This window comes from Lycium ferocissimum, chromosome 2 (assembly GCF_029784015.1).
Source record: "Lycium ferocissimum isolate CSIRO_LF1 chromosome 2, AGI_CSIRO_Lferr_CH_V1, whole genome shotgun sequence".
Classification (NCBI taxonomy): domain Eukaryota; kingdom Viridiplantae; phylum Streptophyta; class Magnoliopsida; order Solanales; family Solanaceae; genus Lycium; species Lycium ferocissimum.
In genome coordinates, this window is record NC_081343.1 from 7,597,129 (window position 1) to 7,614,256 (window position 17,128).

At 40.4% G+C, this 17,128-nt stretch overlaps 1 protein-coding gene across 1 annotated transcript in view; it reads right to left on the reverse strand.

Annotated features, from left to right (window-relative positions):
• Positions 1–8,687, reverse strand: part of LOC132047400 (uncharacterized) — an 18,294-nt gene extending 9,607 nt beyond the window's left edge. The window contains exons 1-2 of the mRNA XM_059438449.1: positions 8,457–8,687; positions 4,723–5,098 (exon numbers count right to left, since the gene is read on the reverse strand). Of these exons, the coding sequence (XP_059294432.1) occupies positions 4,723–5,098; positions 8,457–8,687 (607 nt within the window). The remainder of the gene's footprint in view (positions 1–4,722; positions 5,099–8,456) is intronic.
• Positions 8,688–17,128: the final 8,441 nt, after the last annotated feature.

Consider the following 17,128-nt stretch of genomic DNA (forward strand, 5'->3'; position numbering starts at 1 on the left):
AGCATAGAATTAGCCTAACATTAGGGAGAATGGTTTTTTATGTATATTGAAGACGAAAAGTAGGTTGGGAAAATCGGGAAATAAGCTTCGGGGATTAAGGTTGTCCTTTTTCTTTCTCTTTGGCATGACCCTTGTAATATGAACAGAAACAAATGAACGAGCTTCCATTTTACTCTACTCTTAGAAGAATTAGGAGTACTCTAATCTTTCGATGTTCTTGTACCTCTTTATGATTATTCCTTTGTTCACGGGTCTTGAGATCACGACATCGATGTTGTTAGCTTAAGAATGTCTATCGAAGATAGTACGACTTTATGTCACTCTGAGAGTCCTGTTTATTCAGCTCACTTATGCATTGCTTTCATTTATACATATGCACATTGACCCATGACCGTGGCGCATTATATACGCATATAGTATGTACTATATATATATGGGGTATGAGAAAGGTGATGGCGTTATATACGCATTACCATTTGATCTGATGGTCATATGATGATATGATGACGACGATGATGTTGACGGTGATGATGATGCTGGCTAGTATGACATAATGGGATGCCCACAGAGGTTTGACAGACGTTGTATACGCATATATGCATATGACCGACCTCATGCATGCATGTACATGATTTATGCATATTATCAGTTCTCAGGAGCGAGCTCAAACATACAATGTTACATTCATCCGCATTAAAGTTCCCTTATATCCTCTCTCTTGTTACTCTTATGCCTTACATACTCAGTACATTGTTCGTACTAACGTCCTTTCTTGTGGACGCTGCGTTCATGCTCATAGGTTCAGGTAGCCAGACAGGCGATCCAGCTCAGTAGTTCTTCCACTCGGCTGTAGTCAGTGCGTTCCATTTGGTTCGGAGTTGCAGTCCCTTTTGGTATGTTATTTTGACATGCATATATGGGTATGACAGAGCCTTGTCCTGTCCTTTCTGGCCGTGCTCCATGTAGGTCTCAGACGCCCGTATGTAGTTGGGATGTTATGTAGACTATCGGCTCTTATTTTTGTTGTACAACATACGTAGCGGCCTAGTCGGCTTGCACTGTTATCCTCAGCACGTATGTGTATCTATATGCTGGTTGTGAGTTCTTGATGCAGAGTCTATCGTGTTAATCTTACAGGAGTTAGTATTGCTCAGTTATAAACTATATATGGGCCACCCTGTTGCTCAGTGAGATCCAGGTATGAGTTTAGTGGTGCTTGGTCAGTAGAGGTCGGGCACTCGTCACGACTCGTCAGCTCGGGTCGTGACATTCAAGCCGTGAGAGAGGGTCTGCAACCTGGTTTTTGGATACCTTTCGATCTTTCACCTCAAAATTGAATTCTTGCAACAATAGGACCCATCTAATCAACCGCAGTTTCGACCCCTTCTTTGCCATCAGACGCCTCAACGCAGCATGATCGATATAAAACACCACTTTAGACCCCAATAGATAGGCCTGAAACTTTTCAAAAGCATATATTATAGCAACTGTAATGACCCGTTTAGTCGTTATAGTGTTTTGGCCCATTTAACCTTGTTGACCCTTTCCCCGAGTCCCTTTAGTACGACCTATGACTTAGTGAAGCCATTGGTTTGGGTCCCAAAGCGTTCGGGGATGTTTTGAGTCTCGAGTGAAGGCTTAATTTTATAGTGTTTGGGTTGACTTGGTCAACAACGAGTTAAAATAATCTCTTTTGGGAATTTTGAGGTTACGGTTGCGTCCGTAGCGTGGTTTTCAATCAAAACACATAGATAGTTTGTGTTTGGGAGGTTCCGGATGAGTTTCAGGGGACTAAAACGAAGTTTTGAACAAATCAAAAAAAGGGGCACCCGCTCTAGCGAAGGGGGGCGGGTGCACTGGGCAGAATCCATTTTTAAGTTGTTTTTTTCAAGTTTTCCCCTCGTAAACCCAAAAACACTTCCTTAGAATGTGAGAGGCTATTTTCCTAGGGCTAGGGTGAAGTTCCTCCTTGAAGGTAAATGCAAACCCTTATGTGATTCATTATTTTTCCTTCCTCAAATCTCATGACAAGCTTAAGTTCCATTAATGGTGGGTGCTAGATTAGAACCCAAGATTTGATGAAACCTTCAATAGTTGGAGGGTTGGGGAGAGAGTAATGCAAAATCATTCACAAGCACTTTGGGGTAAGATTCTAACCTAGTATTCATTATTTATTTGTTGATTATCATCATCTCATAGTCATCCTACACACTAATTGTGAAGAACTAATGAGTTAAGAACCCTAGGGCTAAAAATAAAAAAGATCAATTTGGATATCTTGTGATGAATATAATTTCATGAAATTAAGATTGAAGGTTAACTAGATGATTGGTAACATAATTATGCACTAAATTTCCTGTTTTACCCTCATGAACCCGGATTCACATTGTAGGGGTATTTGGGTATTTTTCTAAAAGTATAGCAATATAGGTATCGTTAGAATTGTCTAGACTCGTAGAGTACTATTTTGACTATATTGTATCTGAATTTTTAATAGAGTTATAATTTTGCCCTTGTGGCTCGGGTTTGGCTATTTTGGGTTCATTTTTGGGTTTTGGGTAAAACTATGGCAATATGGGTATCCGTAGATTTGTATTCTGATATAGAATTTGTATTTGATAGACATTAATCATTTGAGGTTCTCCAAAGAGGAAGGCGAGGCTAAGGTTTGGCCATTCGAGACTGTTGCTCAGCATTCCAGGTAGGTTATGGCTTACTTTAGTTAGACTTTGATTAGCGAAACGTATGTATTGTATAGAATTGATGGTAGAAAGAATGATTAGGTCTTCGGACATGGTAAGAATGATTAGGTCTTCGGACATGGTGTTTTGGTTGGATACTTTCTAGGTTGGTATGACTTCTGATTTTGTGGGCTCGTCGCCATTACTTTATGTACTGAAATATGAGGTGTAGTTGTATTCATACTGTGGCGATTCGGGATGGATTTCTATTAGGTTGATTGTTGTTGATGGTGGCTTGTTGCCCTGTTATTGTGATTAGACTTATTGCTTAAATTGTCGTGTTGTACTCAGTTCTCTTTTATTGTGACATATATTATCGGAGAAAGGAAGGATAATGAGTTTAGGCGTGAATTGTGATATAAAATTATGACAATACGTAGATGAAAACTTGATGTATGATTTACCGTTGATGATAATATATAGAAAAGTGGAGCTTCTTGGTGATACAAGACTTAGTTATGAGGCGTACTTGCTACATATGGAAGTAAGGAGGGACATAGACTATTATGTTGGTTGAGACGATTGTATGATTCATTTCATGGCTGAGTTGATCCAAGTCTTGATATAACTTGTGGCTTTATGACTTGTGTCTTCACTGTTGCTTTATTGGTTTGCATTGGTTTACCACGTTTACACTCATTTATGCATTCGTACACTCATACATGATGGAAATGGTTTGGAAGACTTGTGGCATGATGCCTTGTGTTGACATTAATAATGCTAATTGTTCATAGTCCATACATACTAATGAACTGAAATATATTGAGACATACATTGTGATATGTAATTAGTGAAGAAGTTAATATAATCTTCTTGTTGAACCGTTGATGCTACTTGAGGCTAGTTGTGAGCTCGTGGTCCGAGGTTTGTTCCGAAAATGAGTGGTATGTATATATATATATATATATATATATATATATATATATATGAAAAGGCACAAATGTGACCTGAATTATGGGCTCGTGGTCTGAGGTCCGTTCCGGAGATGAGAGGTATATTGATATGGCCGCGACCGAGGTTCTTTTTGGGGCAGAGGATTTATGACTTGGGTCCGAGGAGTGGATCCGGAACGAGGGTACATGGACACCATAGGTCCCCTGCAGGTCATGAATACTGAGTTATGACATCTGTAGCATGTGTGTACAGTGTGTATTTGGCCAGGGTATTGCATTACATTTCATTGCACATCATCATATTTTGCATTGCACATCATTAGATTTTATTCTGCATTATTATATGGCTCGTTGTTTCTAATTTTGGTATATTTGATGAAACGACCGTTGTGGTATTGATATGATCATTGACTGAGTTAAATTGTGGATTATTGACTCTATCTAAGGAAGGAAATTTGGGCTTGTGATTATCAGGTGAGATTATTGAAACTTGATAGACTTGTGGGTTAGAAGCTTCATCTTAGGCTGTAACTCTATTATGGGATATTCTGTGACTTGGATTTGAGTATTAAGTGTCTATCTGTTTATCTTATTGATTTTATACTTATATACGTGAACTAATCTTAGTCCGCCTATGATGCTTACCAGTACATATTGATTGTACTGATACTACCTTGCTGCATCCTTTTTGCACGCAGATTGAGTTCGCAGATTTCATCCAGACTACATCTCTAGTTTGAAGCTAGTTTGCTTGATCAGATTCTAGGGTGAGCTTCTATCCATGCCATGCCACTTAAAGATCTCTCTTTTATTTTTATTCCAGACATTATTTGTTATTATAGTTGAGATATACTTCATTCTTTAGACATCATTGGTAGAGTCCTTGTACGATGACTTTCAGATCTTGGGAGTGTAATACTTAAGACTTCCACACTTATATCATCTATTAAGTATGACTTATTTTATTTAATTATTCATTCATATGATCATTGATTGCTTAGTATAAAGGATTAAAGATGTTAAAATTGGTTAATGATTAATGGGTTAATGGGTAAGGGTTCGCCTATTAGTGATAATAAGGTAGGTGCCTGCACGATTGGTAATTAGGGTCGTAACAGCAAGTAGCTCCTGCTTTGTCACAGTATAGCTCATCTGCACCCCATTGAGCATTTTGTTGGCATAGTAAATCGAGTGTATGATCTTATTATGCTTCTGACCAAGCACAACACCAATAGCAATACCACTCGCATCACACATTAACTCAAATGATAGAGACCAATCATGAGATACAATAATTGGAGCAGAAGTCAGGCGCTCCTTCAGCCCATCAAATGCCTTACGAAATTTCTCGTTAAACTCTAACTTAGCCTCTTTTTCAAGAAGATTGCACATGGGATTCGCTATCTTGGAAAAGTATTTAATAAAGCGCCAATAGAAATTGGCATGCTCAGAAACTTCGGACTCCTTTCACAGAGATAGGTGGAGGTAGCTTGGCAATGACATCAATTTTCGCTTGATCGACCTCAATCCCTTTCTCATATTTTGTGATCGAGGATGATCCCTTCCTTCAACATAAAATGACACTTCTCCCAATTAAGCACGAGATTAGTCTCCTCATATGTCTTTAGCACTCGACCTAGATAGTCAAGACATTCAACAAAAGAATCACCTACCATAGAGAAATCATCCATGAAGACCTCCAAAAAATCTTCAACCATATCTGAGAAGATCGACATCATGCACCTCTGAAATGTAGCCGGTTGTAATGACCCATTCTGTCGTAATAGCAATTATGACCATTTACCCCTATTGACCTTTTTTCGAGCCCTATGAGTATGATTTTTACCCGCGGGGATGGGTGGCACGGTTCCTGAGGTCATCAGGCAAGTTCTAGTGTGACTTTTGAAAATTTGAGCCTTTAAGTGAAAAGTGTTTAACTAATAGTTGACTTTTGGTTGGACGGACCTTTTTTGAAAATCCGTCAATTCTGAGAGCTCCGGATGATCGTTTATGACTTGGTGGGATGCTCGGTTCAGCTTCTAAGGTAATTGGGAGCGTTTTGGGACTTGGGTTAGAAAGTTAATTTTAGAACATTGGGGGTTGACTTGGTCAAATAGATCTCTGTTGGGAATTCCAAGGCCATGGGCGACTTTGCAGCATGTTTTTCTAGGTGTTTACATGTTTGTTTTGTATTTGTGAGACCTCAGGTGATAATCGGATTTTGGGTTAAGATTGGTCAAAAACCAATATTTTCCTGGTGTCTGGTGTGCACCATAGCCGTTCCCTGACCGTCGTAGCCGTGTGCCATGTAGCCGTTCCCTGACTGTTGTAACCGTGTGCACTGTAGCCTTTACCTGATCGTCGAAGCCGTACACTGTAGCCGTTAACTGACCGTCGTAGCCTTGTGCGTTGTAGAAGTTCCCTGACTATTGTAGCCGTGTGCGCTGCAGCCGTTCCTATGACCGCCGTAGCCGTTGATGGGCAGATTTTTCTCTACTTCTTAAGTTAAAACCCCTAAACACTTATCACTTCATTAAATCATTTCTTAAGCATTTTGGGGCAATTTTGAGAACATTCGATCAAATTCTTCATAGAGGTAAGATCCTTGGCCTTAGAATTCATTAGTCTACTTTCTTAATTATTAATCCATGCTAGAATCAAAAAGGAAAGGTGTGTTTTATGAGAAATTCTTAAAATGAGTTTAAGACTTCCTAAGTAGAAATTGTTGATGAAATTGGTTAGCATAACCCTAGAACCTGATATATTTGTTAAGCTTGTATCTTTCATTATTGGAGGTCAATTTGTGATTGAAAAGTTAGTGTTCATACCCAAATTTGGGGGTTTCACTTAAAATCCAAATTTAGCGTAATCTTGAGTTAATCGAGCAATTGATTAGTGAGTTTTGATCATCTAGATTTGAATTGCATATTCCACCTTAGAATTTCCCGTGTTACCTTTGTGGGCCCGTTTTCCCAAATTCCATAGGTTGGATTTGACCTAATTTAGATGCTTAGCAATATGGATATTATTCTTCATGGTTTCTAATCTAGATTACATTTATCGCTAGACATTGAGTATTTGGAGGCACAATGAAAGGGCAAGGCAAAGGTGTGGTTGTTTATGGCTCCTGTTCGGCATTCCAGGTAGGTTACGTCTTACTTTGTAGTTAGACTTCGGTTAGCAAAGCATATGTAGAGTTATTAATTGTTAGAGAAAGCATGTTATGCCTTCAGGTATGAAGTTGGGGTGGATTACTTAGGTTGGTATTGATGTTGATTACGGCTTGTCGCCTTGTTGTGTTCTATTGAGTTGTTGCCTTGTTGTGATTTATTGGCTTGTAGCCACGTGAGTAATTCCAGACTTGTTGCTTAGTGGTTTACTTTATGATTGAAGATTGTATTTTATCATGTGTTGATGTTGTGAGGAAGGAAGGGAAGGCTATGATATTGAGACTGTTATAGTGATATGTGTCCATGTGTGGCACGTTTGATTTGATATCTTTGTCATCATTCATTGATATTATGTAGTGTACTCATCCACATCTTTCATGATACTCTAATATTAATATTAGTGATTTATTCATGATTGTGAACCCGTATCTTTAGGTTATTGGTTATTGACTTGTGAAGAGGAAGGAATTGATATTGATCTTGGTATTTGGATATTTGTCCATCTGGGGCACGATTGTCATTGATATACTCCTGTTGGCATTGATATCATGCATGCATTCATACTCATATATTTGGATCGGGTTGCATGCCGCAACACATAAATATATACATATATTGGATCGGAATGCACGTACCGCAACACTGACTGGGATCGGGTTGCACGTTTCGCAACACTGACTTGGATAGGGTTGTGCGCCGAAGCAGGTACATGGACTTCGTTGGTCCCTTATGGGTCATAACTATCGGAGCGTAGACATCATTCGCCCGAAGCGGGTGTGTATCATTGCATTACATTCATATTTCATTCACTCATACATTTAATCTTTGTTGTAGTTATTTATTGTATTGTATGGTGCTCGTGAACATTGACTACGTGGTTGGTTACTGATTTGAGATTTCCATGTCACTGATTAATATATATTCAGGAATTGATGGATTCAAAGAGTAAAGACTTTCTCCTAGGTTGAGACTCGAGGATCCGGAGTGACATTGTTGGATGTGCTAGTGTTTATGGTTATTCTGTAGAATCGTGGAAAAACTTGGTAAGACTTGTGTTTAGGTGCTTTACCATAGGCTATGATTCGGTTATGGATCCTTATGAACTTGAGTCGCTATTCTTGGACTGTGTGTTGTGTATTACTTGATTGTGAGCATGTCTATTCTTCAGTCTCTTTCTTTATATATGTTAAATAACTGTTGTCGACCTATGATGCCCACTCAGTACGTGTTGTTTGTACTGATGCTACCTTGCTACACTCCTTTTCGAGGTGTAGAGTTTGAGACAGGTTCCGCTTCTACTTCCCGAGATTGATTTCCGAGGTAGACTTGTGAGTATTCTAGGGTGAGCATCTGATGACTGCTACCCAGAGATTCTTCTATTTCACTATCTTTATTTCCTATTTAGAGACAGATTTGTTAATTTGAGACTTGCATATTCGAGACATATCATTTGGTACTCTTGTATTATTCAGACCAGATCTGGGGGTTATATTTATGGTTTTCGCACTTTACTTATATTAATATGATTAAGACTTATGATTTCATTTTTTTCCTTATCCCTTATTGTATGGAATAATGATTGTATAAGGGTTCGCCTACCGAGGTGGAAAATGGTAGGTGCCCGCGCGACTTAGTAAATTGGGTCATGACACCGGTGCATTGCAAAGACCAAAAATCATCCTACTAAAAGCAAAAGTCCCATAACAACAAGTGAAAGTCGTCTTCTCCTGGTCTTCAAGAGGAATATTAATCTGGTTATAGCCAGAATGCCTGTCTAAAAAGCAATAATAAGACCTTTCAGCCAACTGATCAAGCATCTGATCAATAAAAGGCATGGGGAAATGGTCCTTGCAAGTCGCAGAGTTCAGCCTCCTATAATCCATGCAAACATGCCACCCAGTAAAAGTCCGAGTCGGAATCAACTCGTTTTTAGCATTAGGCACTACTGCGATGCCTCACTTCTTCGGAACACATTGTACCGGGCTCATCTGCAATAGGATATACAACTCCAGCATCTAACCATTTAATGATCTCTTTCTTCGCCACCTCTTGCATAGGTGGATTCAACCTCTTCTGGTGTTCAACACTTGGCGAACGATCTTTCACAAGCTTGATTTTGTGCTCGCATATACAGGAGGGAATTCCCTGAATATATGTAATCACCCAACCTATAGCGCACCTGTATTCATGCAATATCTCCAACAACCTCTTTGTCTGCTCTTCATTCAGCAATGCAGACACAATCATTGGTAAAGTGTTGTTCGGGCTAAGAAAATCATACCTCGGATGTGAAGGAAGCTGCTTAAGCTCAAGCTTAGGTGTCTCAACAATGGATGGCTTTGCTGGAGGAGTCATTTTACGATCAAGATCAAGATCTAACTTATTTGGTTGGTATGAGTAAGAACCCAACCCCACAAGTGAGTTAACAGTCTCCACATAACCTTCTATGTCATCAGCATCAAAGTTCACCAGAATGGAAGCTAGAGCTTTGCCCAAACATTCCTCTTCTATCTTAAATTCAACACTTCATCAATAATCAATAACTGAAATGCTTTCGCAAGCACTCAGTAACTTCATCCCCTTACTAGCCTGGAAAGTAACTTCCTCATCATTGACTTGGAACTTGATTTCATTCTTTTCAGAATCCATAGGAGCCCTTCTCGTAGAAATGAAAGGTCTCCCCAAAATAATAGGAATATCCCGATCAACAGCACAATCAAGAATCACAAAGTCAACAGGTAGAAGAAAATCACCAACCCGAACTAGTACATCATATACAACTCCAACCGGCCTCTTAATAGATCTATCAGCTATTTACAGTCTCATGGTAGTAGGTCTAGGCATCCCCAATCCCAAGTGCTTGTATATATCAAGCGACATTAGATTGATGCTAGCCCCATTATCACAAAGAGCATGAGCAAAGTCATGGTGGACGACATAACATGGAATAGTAAGGGCCCGTGGATCTTCCTTCTTCTGAATCGTTGTTGTAGATAATATTGAACTATCACAGTGAGTCACACTCACAGTGTCATACTTCCCAGACCTCTTTTTTGTTAGCAAATCTTTCAAATACTTTACAAATCCGGGCATCTCTTTGACAACATCCAGAAACGGAATGTTCACCTATAACTGCTTCAGCTGATCATAGAATCTCTTACACTTAGCATCTTCCATCTTCTTCATCAACCTTTGAGGAAAGGGAGGTGTAGATTTAAAAAGCTGGGTCAAAGGGCGTAGAGCCCCTTTAACGCTTTTGCTTGCTCATGTCACTGGTTTCTGTCTTCTTCGAACTTTCTAGAATATCAACGACCTTATCGACAATAGGAATCTCTGTCGGAACCTCTTCAACAATAGTTAGCACATCACCTTCTTCCACATGAGTCACTAGAACAATTTCACGTTCAGTTTCATGAGCTGTGGAATGATCCACGGTCCACGTTTCTTCTAATGGAATGGTGCCTTCGGTTATTTCCACTGTTCTATGTCTTTTTGGCTTCTTTTTGCTTAATTTTCACAACTCAGTCTCTCGGGACCTTGAATACCTGAAACATGATAAAAACATGAAAAAACAACACATGCGTGCTTAAAAACAAGTAAAACCTATAGTCAAAACGTATCCTATGTGCCGTAATTTCACGGCACATCAGACGTTGTCAAGTAGAGTAACCCAACCAGGTTTGAGTTAAATCCCACAGGGAATAGGGTGTGAAAAGGTTACTAAGGTAGTTGAGTACTTACTTGCGGTGGTCTAATTTCGTAGTCCGGTGAGTTTGTAAAAGATTGTTTTATTTACTAACTATTTTACTTTGATTGTGATTAATTGGAATAAAGAAACCAAGGTTGTGTCCCCTTTAGATGAAGTGTAATGCTATGGGTATTGATCTTGATATAATTCTAATGAATTGTTTTACGAATGCACTTAACCTCTAATTGGCTTCCTAATAATTTCCAATAGTTAGAAAGTATTTCTCTTTATGATTTTCCCTAATATAAAAGAGTTGATATGAAGAACGGTTAATATGTGCCAAGTCAATTTCTCTTATTCCTAAGTGAATTTATTAAACGAGGGTTACCCTACCGAGTTCTTATTACTTGTACTTACCATCAACTAACATTGAAGAATAAAGAAGAAGTAAACCCTAACAACCAATTATGTATATATCAATCGCAATTACCCAATCACATAATACCCATCAGTGGGTTCAGAAACTTAGAATTAAGTTTAGCTACTCATAATATGCAAAGCAAAATGAGACATTGAAGAAGTCATTAATGCTTACGTATTGAATAACGAAGGTGAAAAGTAATTGTCTTGTTCACCAAAAGCTTCCACAAAAATAGAGTATTCAATGCTATGAAGTCAAAGAATAAAGTCTGTCTAAGAATAATACAAAAAACCCTAGGATAAACTATTTATAAGGTCCCAAAAACACAGAATTACATCTGACAAAAGTGCCCCTAGCAGAACCAGATACGGCCCATACAATGAAGTATGGTCTGTATAGCAAAGAACGGTCACTTAATCTTCTCTAATAGGTCAACATATACGTCCCACTTGTAAGGCCCGCACAATGAAGTACGATCCGTATATGTCTCTGCACTTATCTTCCTTCAGTTCTCCATCTTCAAAGTACAAGACCAAATACGACCCTTATAAATATATACGTTCCGTAAAAGTCAACTATATCCAACATCTTCCAATGTGACCTTTCTGTTTCTTGCTCTTTTGAAATCCGATCAAGAGTACGGCCCATACAAATATGTACGGTTCGTACTTCTGTCACGACCCAAACCGATGGGCCATGACTAGTGTTCGAGTTAAACACTCGTATGCGAACCTGTTAGATATAATCAGACTGATACTAAGGACAATGTGGAAATCTGTGAAAAAAACATACTGTGGACTCATAATGACATATATCATAATGAACCTGTCTCCTGAGGAGTAACATTTAACCCAACATAACAAAATATGCAAGACGACAAGGCTGCCATTATACACGGGAATATCCAAAACGAACTACATCTGTATAGCTGACTAGACCATATATGTACAACCTATATATGTCTACAGACCTCTAAGAGTATAACAAAGTCTATGTCAAAAGGATCTGTACCAAAATAGCTCAAGCTCCGGAACAATGGAGCTCTCCAAGCAGCTGGGCAGAAGTCCTAAGCCGGAGGATCACCAAACTGAGTGTCTGTACCTGCGGGCATGAAACGCAGCCCCCGAAGAAAGGGGGTCAGTACGGAAAATGTACTAAGTATGTAAAGCATGAAGTACAATAAAGAAGATCATGACTGAGTAACAGATGACAAGAGACAAGCATGATAATCAAGGATACCAATGCATCTGTGCCTTATGAGAGGAGAGTCATGCATATATATATATATAATATACCGTACCCGGTCCATGATAGGACTCGGTGAGATAATCATATACCGTACCCGGCCCATTATGGGACTCGGTGAAATAATCATATAGCGTACCCGGCCCTTTATGGGACTCGATGAAATAATCATATACCGTACCCGGCCCAATATGGGACTCGGTGAAATATAATACGTACCCGGCCCTCTAGTGAGAGACTCGGTGAAATAGTCATATACCGTACCCGACCCAATATAGGACTCTATGAAATATATAATATACATACCCCGCCCTCTAGTGAGGGACTCGGTGATTAATGGAATGAAACTGTGCACGATTACGTACCCGTCCCGGGACTCGGTGAAGTGATACATTAGCAATATGCACGAATAGAATATTAAGAGCAATCATGCACAAACTGAATCACAATTTAGAACTCGAGAAAATAAACAACATGAACCAACAATTGAGAATCAAAGACAAATGTCATGTCAAGTACCACTGAGAACTAGAGTTCGTTGGAGTCATGTATGTTCATCGTTCGCTCACTTTATATAATTCATGCCCAAAAGAAGGAAGGGATAACTTTACATAACTTGAAGCTTATCTATTCGCTCAACTTCTACTTCTCGGACTCGCAAATCTACAATCGAGGGAATTCATACTATCGTTAGGCTCGTTACCAAATGCTTATCCTAAGCCTTTAAATTAACTCTTTCTAGGATCTGCCGAAATTTTGGCAGCATCTCCCCTGTTTATATCCCTAGCCCGAAATCACAGTTACCAACAACCAATAACAACAACAACAACAACAACAACAACAACAACAACAACAACAGAATCACTAACATCAACATACTCCATAAACACCTCATATGATATTTATCCGATTTTTCAACCAACTACTCTGTTATGCGGCTATCTATTCGTTCTATTCCCGTAGTAAACCAAGATTAGCATTAATAATAAGAGATTCATACCTTTCTCCCAATAATATTGCTATATCTTTACTTTTTCCCACCTTGAACTGAGCCAAACGTGTTGTTATACGATTTTGTAATCGCAACTATACGCTACCTGGACCGAAATTCGAGAATTATACTTGACCCGGGCTAAAATTTGATGTTAAGAAGTTGTGGGAGGTTTTTCAGAATTTTGGGGTTTTTTTGGGTGTTTTGGATGAAGAGGGTGGGGGGGGGGGGGGGGGTAAGCCCCCCTTATATAGAGTTCCAGAAACTGCCCCAATCGACTTAGAATTTGGTCAGCGCGTTCGCGCTGGCTTATTTTTTCTGCCTGCACGTTCGTTCAGTAAAAAGGTCATAACTTTTGATCCCGATATCGTGGGAGGGATCAAGACCTATGGTTGGAAATCTAATTCAATTATCTGCAACTTTCATTTTTGGTAAGATTCCAAATTCCAAACTTATCATGGCGTTTTGGCCTTCTCAAGTCAGATCATTCGAAAATGCATCCTTAAATCATCCTTTTGGAGGGCTTATGCTCACATTTGGCTTAAGGGTCCTTCTTAAGACTTGATCAACTTCCCATGTACTACTCTTATAATTTTTAATATGTCCTTTATAAAACCTTGGAATGTGGGCTCCACCTTAGCTTACGGTTACGAGGGTTTTGCATCAAGTAACATATGAACTAATTTACACCATAAGGCCTCCAAATGTCATATATATACAGCAACTGAAAGCTTTGCTCACAAGCATCTGTCCACTGGAATTTAGATGCCTTCTGAAGTTAGCATTGTTAAAGGTGCTGAAATTGAGGCAAAATTTCTACGAATCTCCTGTAATATCCTGCAAGCCACAGAAAACTACGTACCTCGGTAGGTGTCGTAGGTCTGGGCCATACTGCCTCAATCTTCTGCATGTCTACTCGAATACCGTCAGGTCCAACAACATGCCCTAAGAATGCTACTGAAACCATCCAGAATTCACACTTAGAAAATTTATCATACAACTTCTGGTGTTGGAGTACCCTAAGTACCGTCCTCAAATGGTCTGCATGCTCCTCTTCTGAAAGTGAATAAACCAGAAGATCATCAATAAATATGATAACGAACGTGTCTAGGAATGATTTAAATACTCGATTCATCAAATCCATAAACACCGCTGGAGCATTGGTCAGCCCGAAAGACATTACTCTAAACTCGTAATGCCCGTATCGGGTCCTGAATGCCTTCTTCGGGATATCTGCCTCCTTTACCCGCATCTGATGATAACCTGACCACAAGTCTATCTTCGAAAAACACCCAGCACTCTACAACTGGTCAAATAGGTCATCAATCTGGGTAAGGGGATACCTGTTCTTTATCGTTACTTTATTCAGCTACCTACAATCAATACACATCCGCAGCGACCCATTTTTCTTTCTCACAAATAGTACTAGTGCTCCCCAAGGTGATGTACTAGGCCTGATAAAGCCCTTTTCTAACAAGTCTCTCAGTTGCTTCTTTAATTCCTTCAGCTTTGTAGGTGCTATCATATACGGAGGAATAGATATAGGCTGGGTATTTGGCAACGCATCTATAGAGAACTCTATCTCCCGTTCTGGAGGGAGACTTGGAAGCTCATCGGGGAATACATCTGGGAATTCGTTAATTAACAGGACTGACTGAAGAGCCGATACCTCTGCTTTCATTTCATGCACTCGAACCAGATGATAAATATAGCCTTTCCTAACCATCTTCCTTGCCTTTAGGTATGAAATAAACTTACCCCTCAGCGATGTCGTATTCCCCCTCCACTTTATAATCGGCTCTCCTGAAAACTGAAACCGAACTATCTTTTCTCTACAGTCAACATTATCATAACAAGAAGCCAGCCAATCTATACCCATGATAACATCAAATTCAGTTATGTCTAACTCTATCAGGTCTGCTATGGTTTGACGATTATATATACCCACCGAGCAATTCCTATATACTTGCCTAGCTATGACGGAATCTCCTACCGGTGTAGCTACCTCAAATGGTTCTATCAACTCAGGTTCTATTCCGATTCTACAAGCAACAAAGGGAGATATATATAATAAGGTGGAACCTGGATCTATCAATGCATATACGTCCCGGGAGAAAATCAATAATATACCTGTAATCACATTCGGTGACGCCTCCTGATCCAACCTACTGGCCAAAGCATATACGCGGTTCGAGGGACCGCTAGAATTGGAAGCTCTGCCATAACCTCTACCATGGTCTGCTAGTGTCTGAATACCCTGCCCCGTAGGGTGCATGGCTACCGAAGAAGATGAACCAGCAACCGACCCAGTAGGCTGAGCCATACCACCTGCACCACCTCCATAAGGACACTCTCTCATCATATAGACTTGACGGCGGCAAGAAAAATAAGCACCTGTAGCCCAACGACATTCCCCAAAGTGGGGCCTACCACACTGAGAACACCGAGGCAAAGGTGGCCTCAATGACTCGAACCCCTGTTCATCTGTGAACCTAAAGCCCTGGAGTTCTGACCGGCTCCTGAATACACTGTGGGGTCAAATCCCCTACCCATGAACCATGGGGGTGCACTCCGTGCTGGCTGGGAAAAATATCTAGCATGCTGTTGAGGCTGCCCGCCTCGAAACACACCAGAATAACCCCCTGATCTAGCCCTCTTATGCTGGCCTTTGTCATGGTCTCTATTTGGCTGACGCCCCCTGTGTCGATCCTCTACCCCTTGTGCAAACGCCTGTACCCAAGCAATATCCATACCTGGCTGAAGAGCCACTGCCATACAACCATCAATCAAATAACGATCTAGTTCCATGACATATCGATGTACTCTATCGGCCGTATCAGCTACAATAGCCGGTGCATATCTAGCCAACGAATCAAACTCAAGACTATACTCTCGGACGCTCCTGCATTTTGCCTCAAATGCAAAAATCTATCAACTCTAGCTCGCCTCATCTCTGGGGGCAGAAAGTGGCCAAGGAAGGCCTCCACAAACTCATCCCATACTGCTGGAGGAGCATCCTCGCCCCTAGATAACTCCCATGATTCGTACCAATTAACAGCTACGTCTCGCAATCGATATGAAGCCAACTCGATAGACTCAGTCTCAGAAGCCCTCATTATCCTTAATGTACGTTGCATCTGCCGAATAAAATCCTGTGGATCATCTTGGGGCTTTGACCCAAAAAACTCTGGAGGATTACAATTTAAGAAGTCACGAACCCTCAAACTATTAGATCTACCTCCTAGTCTAGGCCTGCGAGCCTGCCCTGCCACTAATCTGGTCAGCAACTGAACTGCATCTCTTATAGCCCTATCCTCCGCCCCTGGCTGAGGAGCTGGAGGCTCAGGTGCTGGGGCCTCGGGAGCTGGCGGTGGCGCTGCCCCCTGAACCGGAGCTGCTGCGGCTCCAAGATCCTCTGGAGGTGGCGATGTAGCAGAGCTCGCTGACTGGAGTACCGTCTCAGGCATCAACTGGGCATGGGCCCTAGTAACTCTCCGAGTCTGACTAGTATCTCCTGCTACTGATTTGCCCTTCTGGGCAGCTGTCGCTTTCTTTGGAGGCATAGCTGAAAACACCACAATTCATTAGAGGGGATTATCCTGATAACATAGCTCTATCGCACGATTTAGAGCAAGAAGGAGAGATAACATCCTAAATGTCCTGTAGCTTCCTGTTTATAGATGTGGTGCACAACACACCGATAAACAAGATTCTACTAGACACGGTCTGTAGACACTCTGAGGATAAACTGCTCTGATACCACTTTTGTCACGACCCAAATCGATGGGCCATGATTAGTGTTCGAGTTGAACACTCGTATACGAACCTATTAGATATAATCAGACTGATACTAAGGACAATGTGGAAATCTATAAAAAAAAATAGGTTGTGGACTCATAATGCCATATATCATAATGACCCTATCTTTTGAGGAGTCACATTTAACCCAACATAACAAAATATGTAAGCCGACAAGGTT